Source organism: Naumovozyma dairenensis, chromosome 1 (genome assembly GCF_000227115.2).
Source record: "Naumovozyma dairenensis CBS 421 chromosome 1, complete genome".
Classification (NCBI taxonomy): Eukaryota; Fungi; Ascomycota; class Saccharomycetes; order Saccharomycetales; family Saccharomycetaceae; genus Naumovozyma; species Naumovozyma dairenensis.
In genome coordinates, this window is record NC_016479.1 from 143,853 (window position 1) to 159,570 (window position 15,718).

The window sequence follows — 15,718 nt, forward strand, 5'->3', positions numbered from 1 at the left end:
TTTGATCTAAAGGCTCGCGTAGTTTACTATTGTTGGGCCTTCAATAATATTTCTTTTGTTTATCAATAAGTTTTCCTTGCCTAAGCTTAACTTCGTGTCTATGTGCGATGGCTGACAAGCACAAAACTTTGACAATATGGCAACGACCAGTTAAGTAATAGTTGTTGGCAATATCGATTATTCCTAGATATATGGCACCGCTTACTCGTTCTTCTCAAATGATATAGTCGTCTTTGAGAAGTACTTTACTTTTATATTTTGGAGCTAGATGTGACTCTTCTCTTGTGCACAATCTCGTTGTTGATGTTTTTGCTTGCTTCCCTTTCTTTGATTTTTTCTTAAGTTCTCAAATCCGGTCTACCCCAAAATCGCGTCACACGAGCTGTTTATACGTACTTAAAATCATACGCAATAAGGCAGAGAGGCCCTTCAATAGAGATCCGACAGAAGAGCAGAGTATATCAGCTGGCTAACAGTTAGATGTTTAAAAATTGGTCATCTGATCCGTTATGAATTTACAGGTCTCTCTGAGGGAGGTAGTCTGTGTTGTTCGTCCTCCCATCTGTAAATATGAGAGCGTGCGTAAAGAAGTAAGGATCCCTGTAAATTGTTGTTAAAAATAATAACTGCCATTGAATAAGTGCGACATAAACTCTGTATATATGAAGAGGAGTTAATTTATGACAGACTACTTCTAAAAATCATATGTGCTAAATAATGTATGAGTGAGATATTGCTTGAGTATATATCATTGAATAAATCAGATTATTTTATTTAGTAAATTCATTGGTTTTGATGATCTCGATGTCGCACCGGCGTCCACTTATCGCTTTCTTTCATAAAATGAGTAGGAATAGCTATGTACAATAATAGCTGTGTTTTCAGTTCTTATATTAAATTTAATATTTTTTGAACCTGATTTACCATGTATATAAGTTTCCTTTGCAATCTCCAGCTGCAATGTTTAACTTTATTGTACTTTTCTTGCTTACGTGCACTGATACTTTGTTTTCCTTATAAATGTAGGAATTTATACAAGTTATAGGTATTTTTTCACCAGAATGGAGACGTCTTAGGAATTTCAGTTTCCAAACTGACTCAAAACATTCTAATTCATATATCTCAACCTCACCAGCGGACATTCCGAGAAGAATGATTGCTTCCTCCTTCCAATACATATGATTTTGAGTCATTGTCACTAGGGATTCAAAGCTTGCAAACGCCAAAGACGTTATCATCCCATTGGCTTTAAACTTGATATCATATGAAAGCCCATTTAAATTGAAAAGCTTCAGGTTATTAGTAAAATCCACTATTCCGATTATACCTTGGTTATTAGATGTACTGATATGTAACCCATTTTTGGTTAGTATTCTAATTGGTTGATGATCCATAAGGTCCCATAGAATTACCGTACCGGATGTATCTAGGGACAGAAGACTGTTTTGATTATCATATGAATGCATTTCCTTTATTTCTGATAAATGTCCATATAAATTTCCTAAATGCTTTAGCTGTTTGAATTTATCAAGCTTCCAGATTTTGATCAGACCACTCGAGTCACCTGTCGAGAACAACTCCGTACTGATAAATAAGAATGATGTAATCTCTGTCTCATGCACATTGGTGAATATCACTTCATTTATTTCTAATGATAATAACGATCCCAGCTTAATATGGAATCTTGTCGACTCATCCAGGTATTGGAAATTTAGGAATGGGAATCCGTCACAGTATAGTTTCTTGGTATGCTGACTTCTTCGGTAGTTGATATATTGAATACTATGATTGTCCCCTGTTGGATCACCCCATGCTTTTCCTGTTATTTTGGTGGCTACATCAGGTACTTCATCCCAGCATTTCTGGTCTATATGATGGATATCGGTAAATGAACGTGGTGGATGAGGTTCTTCAAATAGTTGTAATGGAGTTTGACCAAAATTATGAATTATTCCAACCACTGCTCTTCTCTCGTTCTCGTCATCAATATTCTCCAAGTTCACCGAACCTGGATAACTTAACCTATTAAACACATTAACCGCCTCGATAGCCCTTTCCCCCTTTTGTTTGAATCCAAATATTAAATCAATCCATTTATGTAAGTTCTCTGAAACATAACTACTCTCTAGCGCTTCCCTATTTTTACGAATAAACACCTTAGGATCATTGTTCGCCCAAGGGGGTAGGGCGACATTGTTAACTTTCGACTTATTATGATCCTTCCCAAAATCGAAATTATTGATATTTATAAATAATTCAGGAAGAAAGAAAAACTCAGGAATAAGTTCCCTTACATCAGTCGTGTTTTCAGCAGATGATGAGCTCCAGGCCCGCTCAACGGAATTGAATAGTCTATCGGGGTGATTAATCTTACCGTCTTGTAATAACAGAAACGAATCAATAAATGGTTTTAATCTAATTAAGAAAGAAGAGACAATCATTGCAGATGAATAATGAGTTCCATAGTGGAAAGGGGGGGATTGAGGATCATTTAATGAATGCAAAGCTTCGTACCGCTCAATAAATTCATTCCTTCTTCTTTCTGTTTGTGCACCCATAGGTTTTGATAAATCTCTGTAGCTCTTAGGATTTGATAAATCTAAGTTCTCGCTAGTATAATCAGCAATTACCCATGGGAATACGGGATATTGAGTCAAATCATTAAAACTTCGTCCAGCGAGAGTATTTAATATATTTAAGTAATAAAAGTTGGAAAGTTCACCATTTTGCCACATTCTTGTTACGTGAAGTCCATCAACTAAATCAGAGCTGCTTGCAATGGCATTAACAAACTTCTTAGTCAGACTTAGTTTTGATATACCATTTCTTGATCCAATGGTTGAACTATTCGACTTCAACACAGAAAGTACATTAAGAAACACAGGATCAATATTATGATTCTTAGGTAATCGTTCAAAGGCGTGATAAACCGAGTTCCTGGACGCGCAATCATTGAAACTGAAGAAGCAGCTTACTCTATTTTCAAAAAGAACCTCTATAGCCACATCCCGCAATAAGAATGGTTTCTTAATGACAAAGGTCATTTGGAAAAGATTCCAAACATGAACCTCACGTACTTTCGGAATATCCTGGTTCGGATTGGATGAGCTGCTTATTAACTTTGCATTCACATCATGCGCTTCTACTAACTTCAGGATTTTCTGTTTAGATTTGGAGAAATAATAACCACTGACAAAATATACATAGAAATGGCCCATTATCAAAATACCTTCTTGGATATCCAAGCCAATAACTTGACAACAATTCCAAATTTGCTTTATAGAGTCTGTCTCATTCAGTAATTTTAAGATGTTACGATTTTCATCCATATTATCTTGAAATTCAGGGTCAGTTAGGTCCATATCTAATAATAGATCGTATGAACCAGCATCACTAAAACTGCGTGATGTACGTGTAGTTTGATTCTTTAGATCTGAAGAGGCCTTCTTCTCTACTTTGACTATATCTCTTTCACCAGGCGAATACAAAGGTAGCAACCTCCGTCTACTTCTGTTGATATCTTCTGCATTGTCCAAAACCCATTCGGAATGTGAACTATACATATTCTGAACTTTAAGAAATTGATCTAACTGGAAATGAATGTGTCCTAGTTTATCTATATTCACGATGGAATCTTCCTCCATATCGGCGCTAATGTTAGACACCCATTTCACATAAAATCTGAGAATTTTGTTAGTAAACGGTTCAGTATCTTTATGGAATAGTTCTAATAATTGGAGAGAGTCCTTGTAATTAAGTTCATCAGATCCCTGTTTCATAGCGTAAAGCTGTTTGAAAAGGTGTTGATCATCTAAGGACTTTATTTCTTCACAGTTATTTATTTCCTTTAAGATGAACACTAATAAGCGTTCTTGCTGGTCTCGATCAAAAAGTGAAAGAGAGTCCTTCTTTAATAATGATATCATTTCACTGTCATTTAGAGAAATACACTTATTCAGCAGAACCTGAATTGCAGATTCATTACTTAAGTCTAAAAACTTTGCGATGTTTTTGATACTATTTCGACGGTGAACCAATAATGTTCTGATGACTGATATAAGCAAGCTGTTAGAAGGAGATTGTTGTAACTGTGACCCCAGGAAAATAAGGAGAAAAGAGAGTTCGTTTTCATCAAATATATTATTGCTCGGAGTAAATAGAAGCTGTTGGTACAGAAGAAAACTTCTGTAAAATAAACTTGAGGTTTCTGTGTCCCAATTGATTTGTTTCTTTAATACAGCATACATTATGAAAAAGAAATGGTTCTTCCCTAGCGCTACAAAGGGCGGTTTTGATACATTCCTGATTCTTTGCTTAGTCCCTGTAAAAATAGTTTCTAGACATTGCATTATACATTCGTGGCATGCTAAAAGAAAATGACCGTCCATTCTTGTAATTTTCATGTAATGTCCAACGAGATCAAAAAGAGTTAGCAAGTTTGGAAGCAGATATGGCCTTTCCTCCAGTATGGAAGGAAATACCTCTCCAATATTAACAAACTGATCGAATACTAGGGGGATAATCAATTTGATGATAGATAAATCAAAGTAATTGTTTTTCTTATTATAGAACTGAATTGACAGGTAATGACTTTGGTTTCCCAAATTCAGCAACGTTTGAATTGATTTTTCAAATGATGCGTTGTCAAGGTTGGAAAGGTTATGCATGATAATATTCTGTAAAATTTCTCTTATTTTTAAAGTTCCTTTCTCATATATATTGCTATTTTGAGGCTTACTCATAGTAAGCAACAAGTCTAATAAATAATGTGGAATATTACTAGTCTGAGGATCAAAAAATGGTCGGTTACAATCCACTTTTTCCAATGCACTGACTTCTTTCATCATGACGAAAACAAAGTTTTCTAAGCCAATTTGGAACGTTGTGGAAACGTCATTCAAAACAGCCCATTCCAGCAACCGGATTGATATACAGATTAATTTGTTAGCTTTTATTTCTTTATCATCTCTTGCACTCTCTTTCATAAAACCAGACAATAATAGGTCGCTTTGTGAAGTCTTGAAATTACCCAAAGAATATTGATAGAAAAGATATACAATTTTTTCGCAGTAAATCAAATCGATTTTTCTGAAAATCGCCAGTAACTGATTCGCTGTTGTGTCACCGTTTGAACCATTTAATAAAGATTTGTTGACTAAGAGATATTTTAAAATAATACTCAAAAGTAGGGTTGGATCTGCACTTTGCGTTGCGAATTCTTCCAGTGTCATAGTTAGAAACTTGAAAGATACGGAGTTCACAAAAATTAATAAATTATTTGTTTCATTTTCACACATAATATTCTCGAAAGTTTTATCTAGTGCTAGTAATACTGTATCAACGGTTTGAACATGCTTACATTTCAGTTCGTAGTATGCAAAATTAAGATACCATTGTATATCTCTCTTATTGATATTATCTTTCAGTAAACTAAGGTAGACATTGGTTACATCAGGTTTCAGTTCTATTAATTCATTTGGCGACTTGCCAGCGATTGAATGTTGTTGGTACGATAACTTCTGTATGAATTCCATTTTTCGAAGGATCTTTAAATTATAGCTTTTATATTTGGATGTTTCTAATAAATTGATAACTTGGAAAAAAATGAATCGTATAATTTCAACACTTGGATGAATTTGTTTCTTTTCAGTGCTGGTAAAATACCATAGATGAATGTTAAATACGAGATTTACCCATATTATTTCATTTTTCAAAATTGAATCTGTTGGATCGTCCAAGTTTATACCACATTGTGTCATAAATAAGTTAGTGAATTCAATTGATAATGGTTCTTCTAGTCTTTGTATTACTTCAGTAATTAGAGAATGGGCCAATACAGGAAAACCAAATTCTTCATTAAACCATTTTTCTAACTGAGGATGTTGTAAAAGAGTAAATAAATGAGTTATCAATGCGAATAATGTTTTAAGATCAGCACATTTTTTAAATTCACATAGGATGAGCCGTATACTATTAACTGAAATGAACATCGACACCAATGCTGAAGATTTATAATAATAAATTTTATTGGATCCAAATATATCATCATTATCTGGATCATTATCAAGTAAGGTGTAGTTTTGAATTTTTTTCGTAGTTTCAATGTCTTTGGTATTTTTTTCTTCCTTCAGGACCTGATCCGTAGCAGTAAAGTTGATGATCAAGTTTTGTGAATTTAATACGTTTATTCTTCTTAAGAATGTACTATATTTGACATCTGGAGAGGCTAAGCTTTGGTATATGCTTTCTAATAATGCAGCCGATACCAACTTAGATAAACTATGGTTATTAACTGAAATTATATCCGGTATGTAGCTCTTGAGGTATAATATTTTAATGCATTCTGCGTTTAAGGATAAATTCCAAACGCAACATCTGTAAAGTCTAAAAGAAGATATATTGGAACCTAAGTCAATACTAATACCGGATTTATTGCTGTTGATATGTTCAAAAATAGAAATTTTATTGATAAAGTCGCCGTCGATATAAAGTACCATTTCTCTATTTTCCATAACTAGGGTAATTGAATAGAGGGTATACGGAATAAGCTCAAAATCATCAAACAACACCAAGATAAAGTTGTTATTGGAAATGGAAAATTGGCCACCGTGAATCTCTAAATGAATATTCTTATTCAATGACATAAATCGGTTTGAAACAATGTTATCAAAAGAGATGCTAAACTGCAACGATAAATTTTCCATCAGTCGAGGATATTTAGGTAGTGTTATATAGGAATCACTGAACTGAAGATATGTATCGCATAGTGGATCTGTAATTTGGGTTGCAAGGGATTCCAGGGTACTTCGTAGGAAGTTGTTATGAACGTGTGTATATAGATTGAGAATATCTTGGGAGACACAGTCAACTGAAAGCACAACCGAATATAACTCTGATAATTTATCGAGAATATTAAAGTCGGTCCCCTCACTTGGATCCGTTAATAATCTGTTGTATAAATTAGATTTAAAGTTTGGAATTTTTCCGAGTAATTGTTTGTCTATAAGTGAATTTCTTGTCAACGCAATGATGATTTGAAGGGCTATGATATATTTTTTGGAGTTCCATTTATTATTTAATAACTCTAGCCAAAGGGTATCATCAGATATCTGAAAAATATTGTCGGTACAAGAAAGTTGGAATCTATGGTTGAGCTCTAGATTAACATAATCGGCAACATCACAGTCCTGATAGTTTGATTTACTTCTATCTGAGACAGGTATAGTATCCTGAATTGGACAAAAATTCATTAAAATTTGCATAATATGTTCCCGTTGGGGGAGTGAACCCATTGCTATGGAATCATCTGGTGTCAACACTAAAAGCTGATCTAAGAGGGGAATTAATTCGTCCTCTTCATTTTTTTCTAGCATTTTGAGTATGGTTCTTTGTAACACCTTTTCGTATAACTGAAAATATTCTTGTTTGACCAATTGGTCTTATCAATGTCAAAGGGTTTTTATTCACTTATCCTTTTATTGTAATATTCATTTTGAACTGATTAATTGTACGCATATATTTCGTAGGATGATTCTCGTGGAGCGCTAAGGTATACTTAACGTTAGAATTCTTGATATAACGGAAACTTTTTTTTATTATATGATAAACAGACTGTACGATGCATTGTTGCTACGCGATACTGTGATGAAATGGTGGCAATTGGAAAACAAAAATCGGTATGGTTCAAGACTAAACTCTCGGGTTAAAAGAAGCAAAATCCATGGAAATTTATCAGAAGAGTCCTTCTCTTTTTAATAAAGGGCTAGCCACTCCGGAAAATCGGTTTTATATCTGATGGTTGTCAATTCCTGTGGATTATATAACGAGAAAATATAAATTCTTGTAGCGAAAAACGTATGACATATTCAGAGTCTCTCAGTAAAGAGAAAACATTTCTTCTATACAGCCAAAACCCTGGAAGACTTGAAGATATTGTTCATATCGAGGTGTCTACCGAAAATTAAATACATCTATATCGTGTTAGTCGATTTCACTCAATATCACAGCGACTTCATAGCAATACGAGGGAGAGAGATCCAAACAATAAAACTTCAATAGTGAGTAAACAAGCATTACCAATTTAGATTATTTGTAGGAAATATTTGGTTTTTAAGGTCTTTTTTGCTTTGAAGCGAATTTTGCCGCCCAAGTTATTTTTATGGCCAATATTACCGTTTTCTTTGACTGCTTTATCATATTGTATGGGTGTTCTTAAATCCGAACATCCCAGTTCATTTAGTTGTTTTTTTAATCTCATTGCAAATTTTTCAAGACCTAGCGCGGCGGGAGGCCGCTACGTAACGTAAGCGGGCCCAATTTAGAGTTATTGTTATTACTCTTTCGTGAATCAAGATATGATATTCCAATAAAAGAGCAATGATTAATTTAATTAGTGATACAATAACAAAAAACAAAGTCACCAAAGATATTAAAAATGGCTCAAGGTATGTTAAGGATATAACTGGGCATTTGCATACCATTGTTACTTCGAAACCGGACGACCAAGAAAGACTTTCAAGACTCCAGGATGACTTAAAGATCCCTGAATTTATACATTCCAGATATTGAGAACAACTTCTGCGGATAAAATAAGCAACGAAATGATTACTCATTTTTTATACAATCGGCCTCAACAACCCCGACTAAATAAGGTTTGGTGACCTGTAATACAAGTAACTTTGTGGACATTGCGAAGTAGAAATAAAAAACAAAACTATTAGATCAATTTTTACTAACATCTGATATCATTAATGGATCTATATTCATTTTGAGTTTATCTTTATAACAGACCTTGTTCAAGCTCGTGACGCTTCCCAAGTTTTCGGTGTTGCTAGAATCTTTGCTTCTTTCAACGATACTTTCGTCCATGTTACCGATTTATCCGGTAAGGAAACCATCGCTAGAGTTACTGGTGGTATGAAGGTCAAGGCTGACAGAGATGAATCTTCTCCATACGCTGCTATGTTGGCTGCCCAAGATGTTGCCGCTAAGTGTAAGGAAGTTGGTATCACTGCCGTCCACGTCAAAATCAGAGCTACTGGTGGTACTAGAACCAAGACTCCAGGTCCAGGTGGTCAAGCTGCTTTAAGAGCATTGGCTAGATCCGGTTTGAGAATTGGTAGAATTGAAGATGTTACTCCAGTTCCATCCGATTCCACCAGAAAGAAGGGTGGTAGAAGAGGTAGAAGATTATGATTATGGAAATATATTTCTCAAATATATATATATTATTTTTCCATTTATTCCTATGATTCTGTATCACTAGTGCTATCATCTCTATGTAATTTAGTTATTACGAAATAAAATTAACTCATCATATTAAAGTTATTTTTCAATATTTTGTCTAGTACTGCCGCTCCAAGATAAATTTTACCGATTATTAGATTGGACAAAACTATTGGTATATCCTTTAAGGTACTAAAATGTAATTAACTTTGTCAGAAGAACAGATACTATGGTCATTGAAAATATATATTTTAGTATACAAATCTTCCTCCTACAAGAAAGAATGAAGTCCTTTAGGTTTAGTATCTCATATGTTGGCCCTAATCCTGCCTATATGTAAGCATACAAGGAACTTCTTGTTCCGGTCAGAATGCTAAATACTTTGTGACTTATATAGAGTGGTTCATAGATGCGTAATATAATTTGAATTAGCCGCCGAGACGTGAATGAATGTTCTTTTCGGGAAGCATACAGAAATAAGACTGTCTTGTAATATGTTTGGGTTTTATTTCTCGGAGAGTTAACAATTCGACAAAAAACCGTAAATATTAATGACAAGTTTTTGCCAGTTTGGCAGCGCGACTTCTTGGCGTTAGACAGAAATCTTGAAGGGACGGATAATCACCTCCTTCCAAGGCTCTTCTTGTTTCCCAAAGAGTTAGAGGGAACTAACTATCGGGCGCCCGTCCCAGCGGGAAGGAATGAACTTTCAAGATTGTTAGTATCTAAGAATTTGAATAGGCTTAGGCATATTAGAGGCTAAATTTTAATTGTATGGTTCATTATATAGACAAATACTTCAAAACCTCAAAGACAAATAGATAACAATGGCTGTATGTTAAAGAATGAAAATACTCAGTAACCATAGTAATGAAGGATGTAACGGAAGAGCTGAAGTTTGCGGGAAAAATGGAGATGAATTAAACTGGGAAAAATTGGTGTAAGCAAGAAATGGATAATTGTGAAAAGCCCTACCATGTTTGTGTGGAAATTAATATCGAGAGTTAAATGAATAGGAATAGAGTACATACCTTGGAGTCGTGCGACTGCACATGAAATATAAGTTGATATCGGAAGTGTTACAACTGCCCTGTTAGAGTTAAGGATCTCAGTCCTATAAACTTCTGTTAAAAATCTTAATAAAGTCATAATTGAAATAAGAACACTATTAATGTCCATTTTTTTCGAGGATTGACAAACCAACCCCTTCCATTATTGAGACAATATTTTATCGATGACTGATCGTATACTAACATAATTGGTTTTTTTTGATTTAATTCAAATTACTACCCACTTTTACATATAGGCTAAGAAGGCTTTCAAGATCAAGCAAAAGTTGGCTAAGGCCAAGAAGCAAAACAGACCATTGCCACAATGGATCAGATTAAGAACTGATAACACCATTCGTTACAATGCTAAGAGAAGAAACTGGAGAAGAACCAAGTTACACATCTAAGTGAACAAATTGGATATAATAATATATATTTATAATTTCATTTGTCTATAAACTTCTTAATCAAAAAAATAAACTAATTTATTTTGAAAGTTTTTTTTTGTTGGTAAATGTAAGTTATTGGTTTTTAAACCTAGATCGAAATGTGCCACATTCCATAACATGGCATATTCCGTATGGTTCTTGTGTAACGAGTAGGTAAATACTTCATACAGCGTAAGTAATTGTTTAATAGGATGATTACTACCATTTTTTTACTGTAGTTATTGGTTGTCTACTTAAAACAGGACTGATACGAAAACAGGAAAAAACTATACATTGGCTATTGGAAACTACGACAGTCTATGAGAAAAATCTTCGATATAGTTCATTATGTATGACCGAAATAATGACGAGGAGAGATTGTTAATCTATGTGAAGTGACAATCCCAATTGTCCCTGAAAGAAAGGTATTTTAACTGTCAAATATTCATTAGATTTTGTTCGAACAGTGAGAAACTCGGAATATGTTTCCATGAAGCGGTAAGATGGGCTCATTATGTGTTTCCTATGTAGTTTTATTAAATAGGGTTACTGACAGCGTTTTTGTCTGACACTAGGAATTCTTTTTTGGAAGTGACGTGTCTGATAAAAACGTGACATTTTTGATCCTCTTCTGGAAGACTCCGAGTTCCACGCGCTTCCGCGGCAGCAGGAATTCTCTAACAGAGAATTTCTTTCGCCACCTTTCATTGTTCGGCCCTCACGGAATTTTCAAGGAACATAAACCAGAGAGGAAAATGGAGCGATGTATAGTTACCCGGAGATATCCTCTCCAGTTTCTACGATGATATCTCGGCGGAAGATAGATATCGTCCCCACTCTGAGAACTTCAATAAGAGTCGTGTAAAGACATAAGAAATCAAGCAGAACCTTGTAAGAAAGGGCCTTGAGAATGTCCTTCAGTAGGATAACATTACTGTTTATAAACAATAGAAATATGGCTTTGATATCATCAGGACTAGGCAAACCACTCCTGTCAACCCACCAAATTCACCCTAACTATATACCAGAAATTAACCCTCTTACTCCTTACTTGAAATTTACTTCAATACCATTGCCATGGAAGCTAGCTGGGATGACTTAACTAATCATTAGTGTCTTCTAACATGTTTCTTAGAAAGGAAAAAAACTTTTCCTTTTCTACGGCAGCCCTCTTGAACGGAAAAAACACGGGATATATTACCCACAGTAATGACTGCGCCCTACGTAGAATCACGTACACTTACCCTAAATATTTGAGGAGCAGAGTAGCTTCTTGTTCCTCACTTTAGCGGGTTCACCACTTAAACTACTTCCAAAGAACTACGCAGTCTTGCTAAACGTTTTCGTCCAATATGTCTCAAAGTGTAAGAATTTTTTGATCTGTTCAAGAAACATTGATCAGACCAATTTTTTTTTCTTCTTTTTCTTATTTAAAAGCGTAAAGTTAAAGAGCCGAGGCTTACTTTCAGAAGGAAAATCTGCAAATTTAAGTGAAGGAAATTAAAAAAAAAAAATAGAAAAACGGACAATAGGAAACCGGAACACACTACTATTGGGCCTTTGACATACTTTAATCATTTCATTTAGCATACGTAGCTTTAAAAGTATTGAAAACGTTATTATAGTTAAAGAAACTTTTACAAAGACCCTTGCATTTCGATTGAGCACCACATACGTAGTATTCAAATATAGAACAGAAAAAGTTAACGAAACACAATGATACGTCTGTTCAAAACTTCATTGTTCCGAACATTGCAAAGAAAGAAGACAATCACACTAATATCATGCGCGCTTTTATGTGTTTGGCTATTAACTCATATATCAAACGTTGATACATCGGATCTGACGCAACAATTCCTACCGTTGACCGCCACCGCTGCAATTAGGAAGACTCCCATAGTGGAAAGATTTTATATTGATCTTTTTAATTCAATAAACCAATATCGTCCATTGAACCCTCCTTCAAATCCAGATGATTTGCGTGATACTGAGAAATGTAAATGGCACGGCGATATATCAGTGCATGATTTTGATAAATTCAATGAATATTTATCGTATAATAATTTGAATGAATGTTATAAATTATCAAATATTCAATTGAATAATTTGAAAAGATCACATTCTGGATTCGTTGAGTCTATCCTTTCTGAATTTTCAACTAAAGATGATAAATTAACCTCAGGGTTGTTCCCAAATAATGAAGGGATCGTTACAGTCGGTGGTGGGAAATATACCGTCTTATTAATGACTATGATTGAAAAGTTGAGACAATCTGGAACAACTTTACCATTAGAAGTTATAATTCCACCACAGGATGAAGGCGATGATGAATTCTGTAATAATGTGTTACCAAATTATAATGGGAAATGTATTTACTTCAAAGATGTGTTACCTGATCAATTAAGTGATAAATTAGTTATAAAAGGATTCCAACTTAAACCATTAGCTATATTATTATCCAGTTTCAAGAAGGCTTTATTCCTAGACGCTGATAACCTCGCGATGAAAGATTTAGATAATATTTTCAATACTCAGGCATTTAAACAGAAAAGATTGATTGTTTGGCCCGATGTATGGAGAAGATTTACTGCACCAGCTTATTATAAAATTGCGAATATTAAATTGGATTTGGGGAAAAGAATACGTAACTTGAATGATGATGTTTCACCTCCTTCTCGTTATGATGATAATTCAGAGAATTCTGCTCAATATTTGGAGAACGTCCCATTCCATGATTTGAAAGGAACTATACCTGATCCAACTTCTGAATCTGGCCAAATGGTTATTGACAAAATTGAACATTTCCATACTCTAATATTATCACTTTATTATAACCTTTATGGTCCACCTTGGTATTATAGAATGTTCTCTCAAGGAACATCAGGTCAAGGTGATAAAGAAACATTTATTGCAGCTGCTCATGCATTAGGGAAACCATACTACCAAGTCCATACCAAAATGGGTTTTAAGGGATATAATGATGAAAAACTTGGATTCCAAGGAGTTGGTCTTTTACAACATGATTTCGAACAAGATTTTAAACAATTACAACTCGCAAGCAAAACTATCAATGAGAATGAGAGTGAATATTCAAAATTCAAACAAGATTATAAAGCAACCGTCGATTTCGATGACAGTTTAATGAAACCCATTGATGGACCGATCGATATTATGTTTCTGCATGCAAGTTTCTTCAAGTATGAACCATTAGATCTAATTAGAGAACATCGTTATGTGAAAGAAGATGGTTCACACTTTAGGGTTTTTTCAGGTTTGGAGAGGTTAAACTATTTTGATTTAGAATTGTTCAACTTCAAAATTTTGAATAAGTTCTTATGTACTGAGGAAATGATTCACTTCAAATATTACAAAAATGTGGAATCTAAACCAGAGTGGTCAGATATGTGTAAATTCTTAAAAGAGCATACAGAATATTTAGAATCAACTCATAAAGAAGCAACTGCTCAGGTACAGCACTAAAAATTAATATTCAACCCAAATCACATTATTTGAGGTGTGAAAATCATGGAAAGGTCTCCTATTCATCCTTATCTTACCTTATCTCAAATATTTTGCATTTGTACCTTCTCCATTCCAGAATATGCTTGAATCTGCATAAATTCATGACTTTTTTTCCTAATGGATATCCATTTTCTCTGCATCTAACCTAATTCATCATTATTTAGTTTATGTACTTCTTATCACCAAAAGTCTGTAAAGAAAATCTTACAGCAAAAATCTGTATACTTAATCACTAAAAAGAAACAATAACATACTATCTTAAAATGAAACTCTACAACTTCGATACGAATGCTGTAGTATGATATTTCAGCTTAAATTTATATCTCTATCGGTCATTCAACAAAATTATTAAGCTCAAACCTTTATGTGCGGGACGTATTTCCATGTTTCGCGTTTCCTTTGTCGATACGCTCTTCGCTGTTTTTCCTTGCAAAGTTGGAAAACACTGATATACCACAAATCAACAAGATTTGCATAAGATATTATCATTATAAGGAAGAGCACATCGTTCGTTACTTTCCAGTCCATTCAACTTCATTTAGCCATCTACATTGCGACCCGATATTAACATATAGACCCAGTCATAATATAATGTTCTTACGTACACAAACACGTCTTTTCCATGCTACAGCCAAGAAGATGGATTTCTCCAAGATGTCCATCGTTGGACGTATCGGTAGTGAATTTACAGAATATACAAGTGCCAAAGATCGCAAATATTTGAAATATAGTATTGCTTCCCAACCAAGAAGAGATGGACCAACTAATTGGTATAATGTCACTGTTTTTAATGAACCACAAATGAATTTCTTGACTCAATATGTGAGAAAGGGGTATGTCCAGTTTAAAAATGCTCTTCTTTTTTGTTTTGTTATCATCAATTTACTAACTGCTTTTTTTTCTTTAACATGTGTAATGATCTCTTGGAAGGGAGGTCATACCCTTTTTTGGCAAAATAATATCTACATAGTGCTTTGGTTTATGTTGAAGCTGATGCAGCAAATTATATTTTTGAAAGAGAAGATGGTTCCAAAGGTACCACTTTAAGTTTAGTTCAAAAGGATATCAACTTATTGAGAAACGGTAAGCCAGAAGAATCCGTAGCAACTGAAACTGAAGAAGGATCCGCTTGATTGTGACATTATTAAACTAACGAAATACCAACCAAAAAATATTACTTGAAAAAGAAAGTCAATCTATATTATCTTTATATTACTAATTAATTTTAACTGCTCCCTTAAAAAAAAGTATATAATAAATCCAATTCTAAAATAAATAAATAAATATACCAACACATTAGCATTTTTTTTCACTCTTTCCAGTAAACTAAAGGACCTTGATGAATGATAATTAATGGGCATCTTAGAGTCATTTGTCACCGCTTCGAGTCTCGCGTTGCGACATCACTAAACCTGTAAATCAATTAATTATAAGTGCCAAGCTATATATATAAAACTCGATGCATCGGTAAATGTTGTTGGACTGTTGGAACAA

The 15,718-nt window shown here is 34.1% G+C and overlaps 5 protein-coding genes across 5 annotated transcripts; 4 read left to right on the forward strand and 1 right to left on the reverse strand.

Moving 5' to 3' along the window:
• Positions 1-920: 920 nt before the first annotated feature.
• Positions 921-7,373, reverse strand: BPH1 (Bph1p; the record flags this gene model as incomplete). The annotated part of the gene is made up of 1 exon (XM_003667428.1): positions 921-7,373. The coding sequence occupies one exon, from the start codon at positions 7,371-7,373 to the stop codon at positions 921-923; it is 6,453 nt and encodes a 2,150-aa protein (XP_003667476.1).
• Positions 7,374-8,434: 1,061 nt separating this feature from the next.
• NDAI0A00760 (40S ribosomal protein uS11) lies at positions 8,435-9,195 on the forward strand (the record flags this gene model as incomplete). The annotated part of the gene is made up of 2 exons (XM_003667429.1): positions 8,435-8,444; positions 8,789-9,195. The coding sequence occupies 2 exons, from the start codon at positions 8,435-8,437 to the stop codon at positions 9,193-9,195; spliced, it is 417 nt and encodes a 138-aa protein (XP_003667477.1).
• Positions 9,196-10,052: 857 nt separating this feature from the next.
• Positions 10,053-10,681, forward strand: NDAI0A00770 (60S ribosomal protein eL39; the record flags this gene model as incomplete). The annotated part of the gene is made up of 2 exons (XM_003667430.1): positions 10,053-10,058; positions 10,532-10,681. 2 exons carry the CDS (start codon positions 10,053-10,055, stop codon positions 10,679-10,681), a joined length of 156 nt encoding a protein of 51 aa, XP_003667478.1.
• A 1,737-nt stretch (positions 10,682-12,418) lies between these two features.
• Positions 12,419-14,182, forward strand: MNN5 (alpha-1,2-mannosyltransferase MNN5; the record flags this gene model as incomplete). Its single annotated transcript, XM_003667431.1, has 1 exon — positions 12,419-14,182. The coding sequence occupies one exon, from the start codon at positions 12,419-12,421 to the stop codon at positions 14,180-14,182; it is 1,764 nt and encodes a 587-aa protein (XP_003667479.1).
• Positions 14,183-14,815: 633 nt separating this feature from the next.
• RIM1 (Rim1p) lies at positions 14,816-15,357 on the forward strand (the record flags this gene model as incomplete). Its single annotated transcript, XM_003667432.1, has 2 exons — positions 14,816-15,057; positions 15,195-15,357. The coding sequence occupies 2 exons, from the start codon at positions 14,816-14,818 to the stop codon at positions 15,355-15,357; spliced, it is 405 nt and encodes a 134-aa protein (XP_003667480.1).
• Positions 15,358-15,718: the final 361 nt, after the last annotated feature.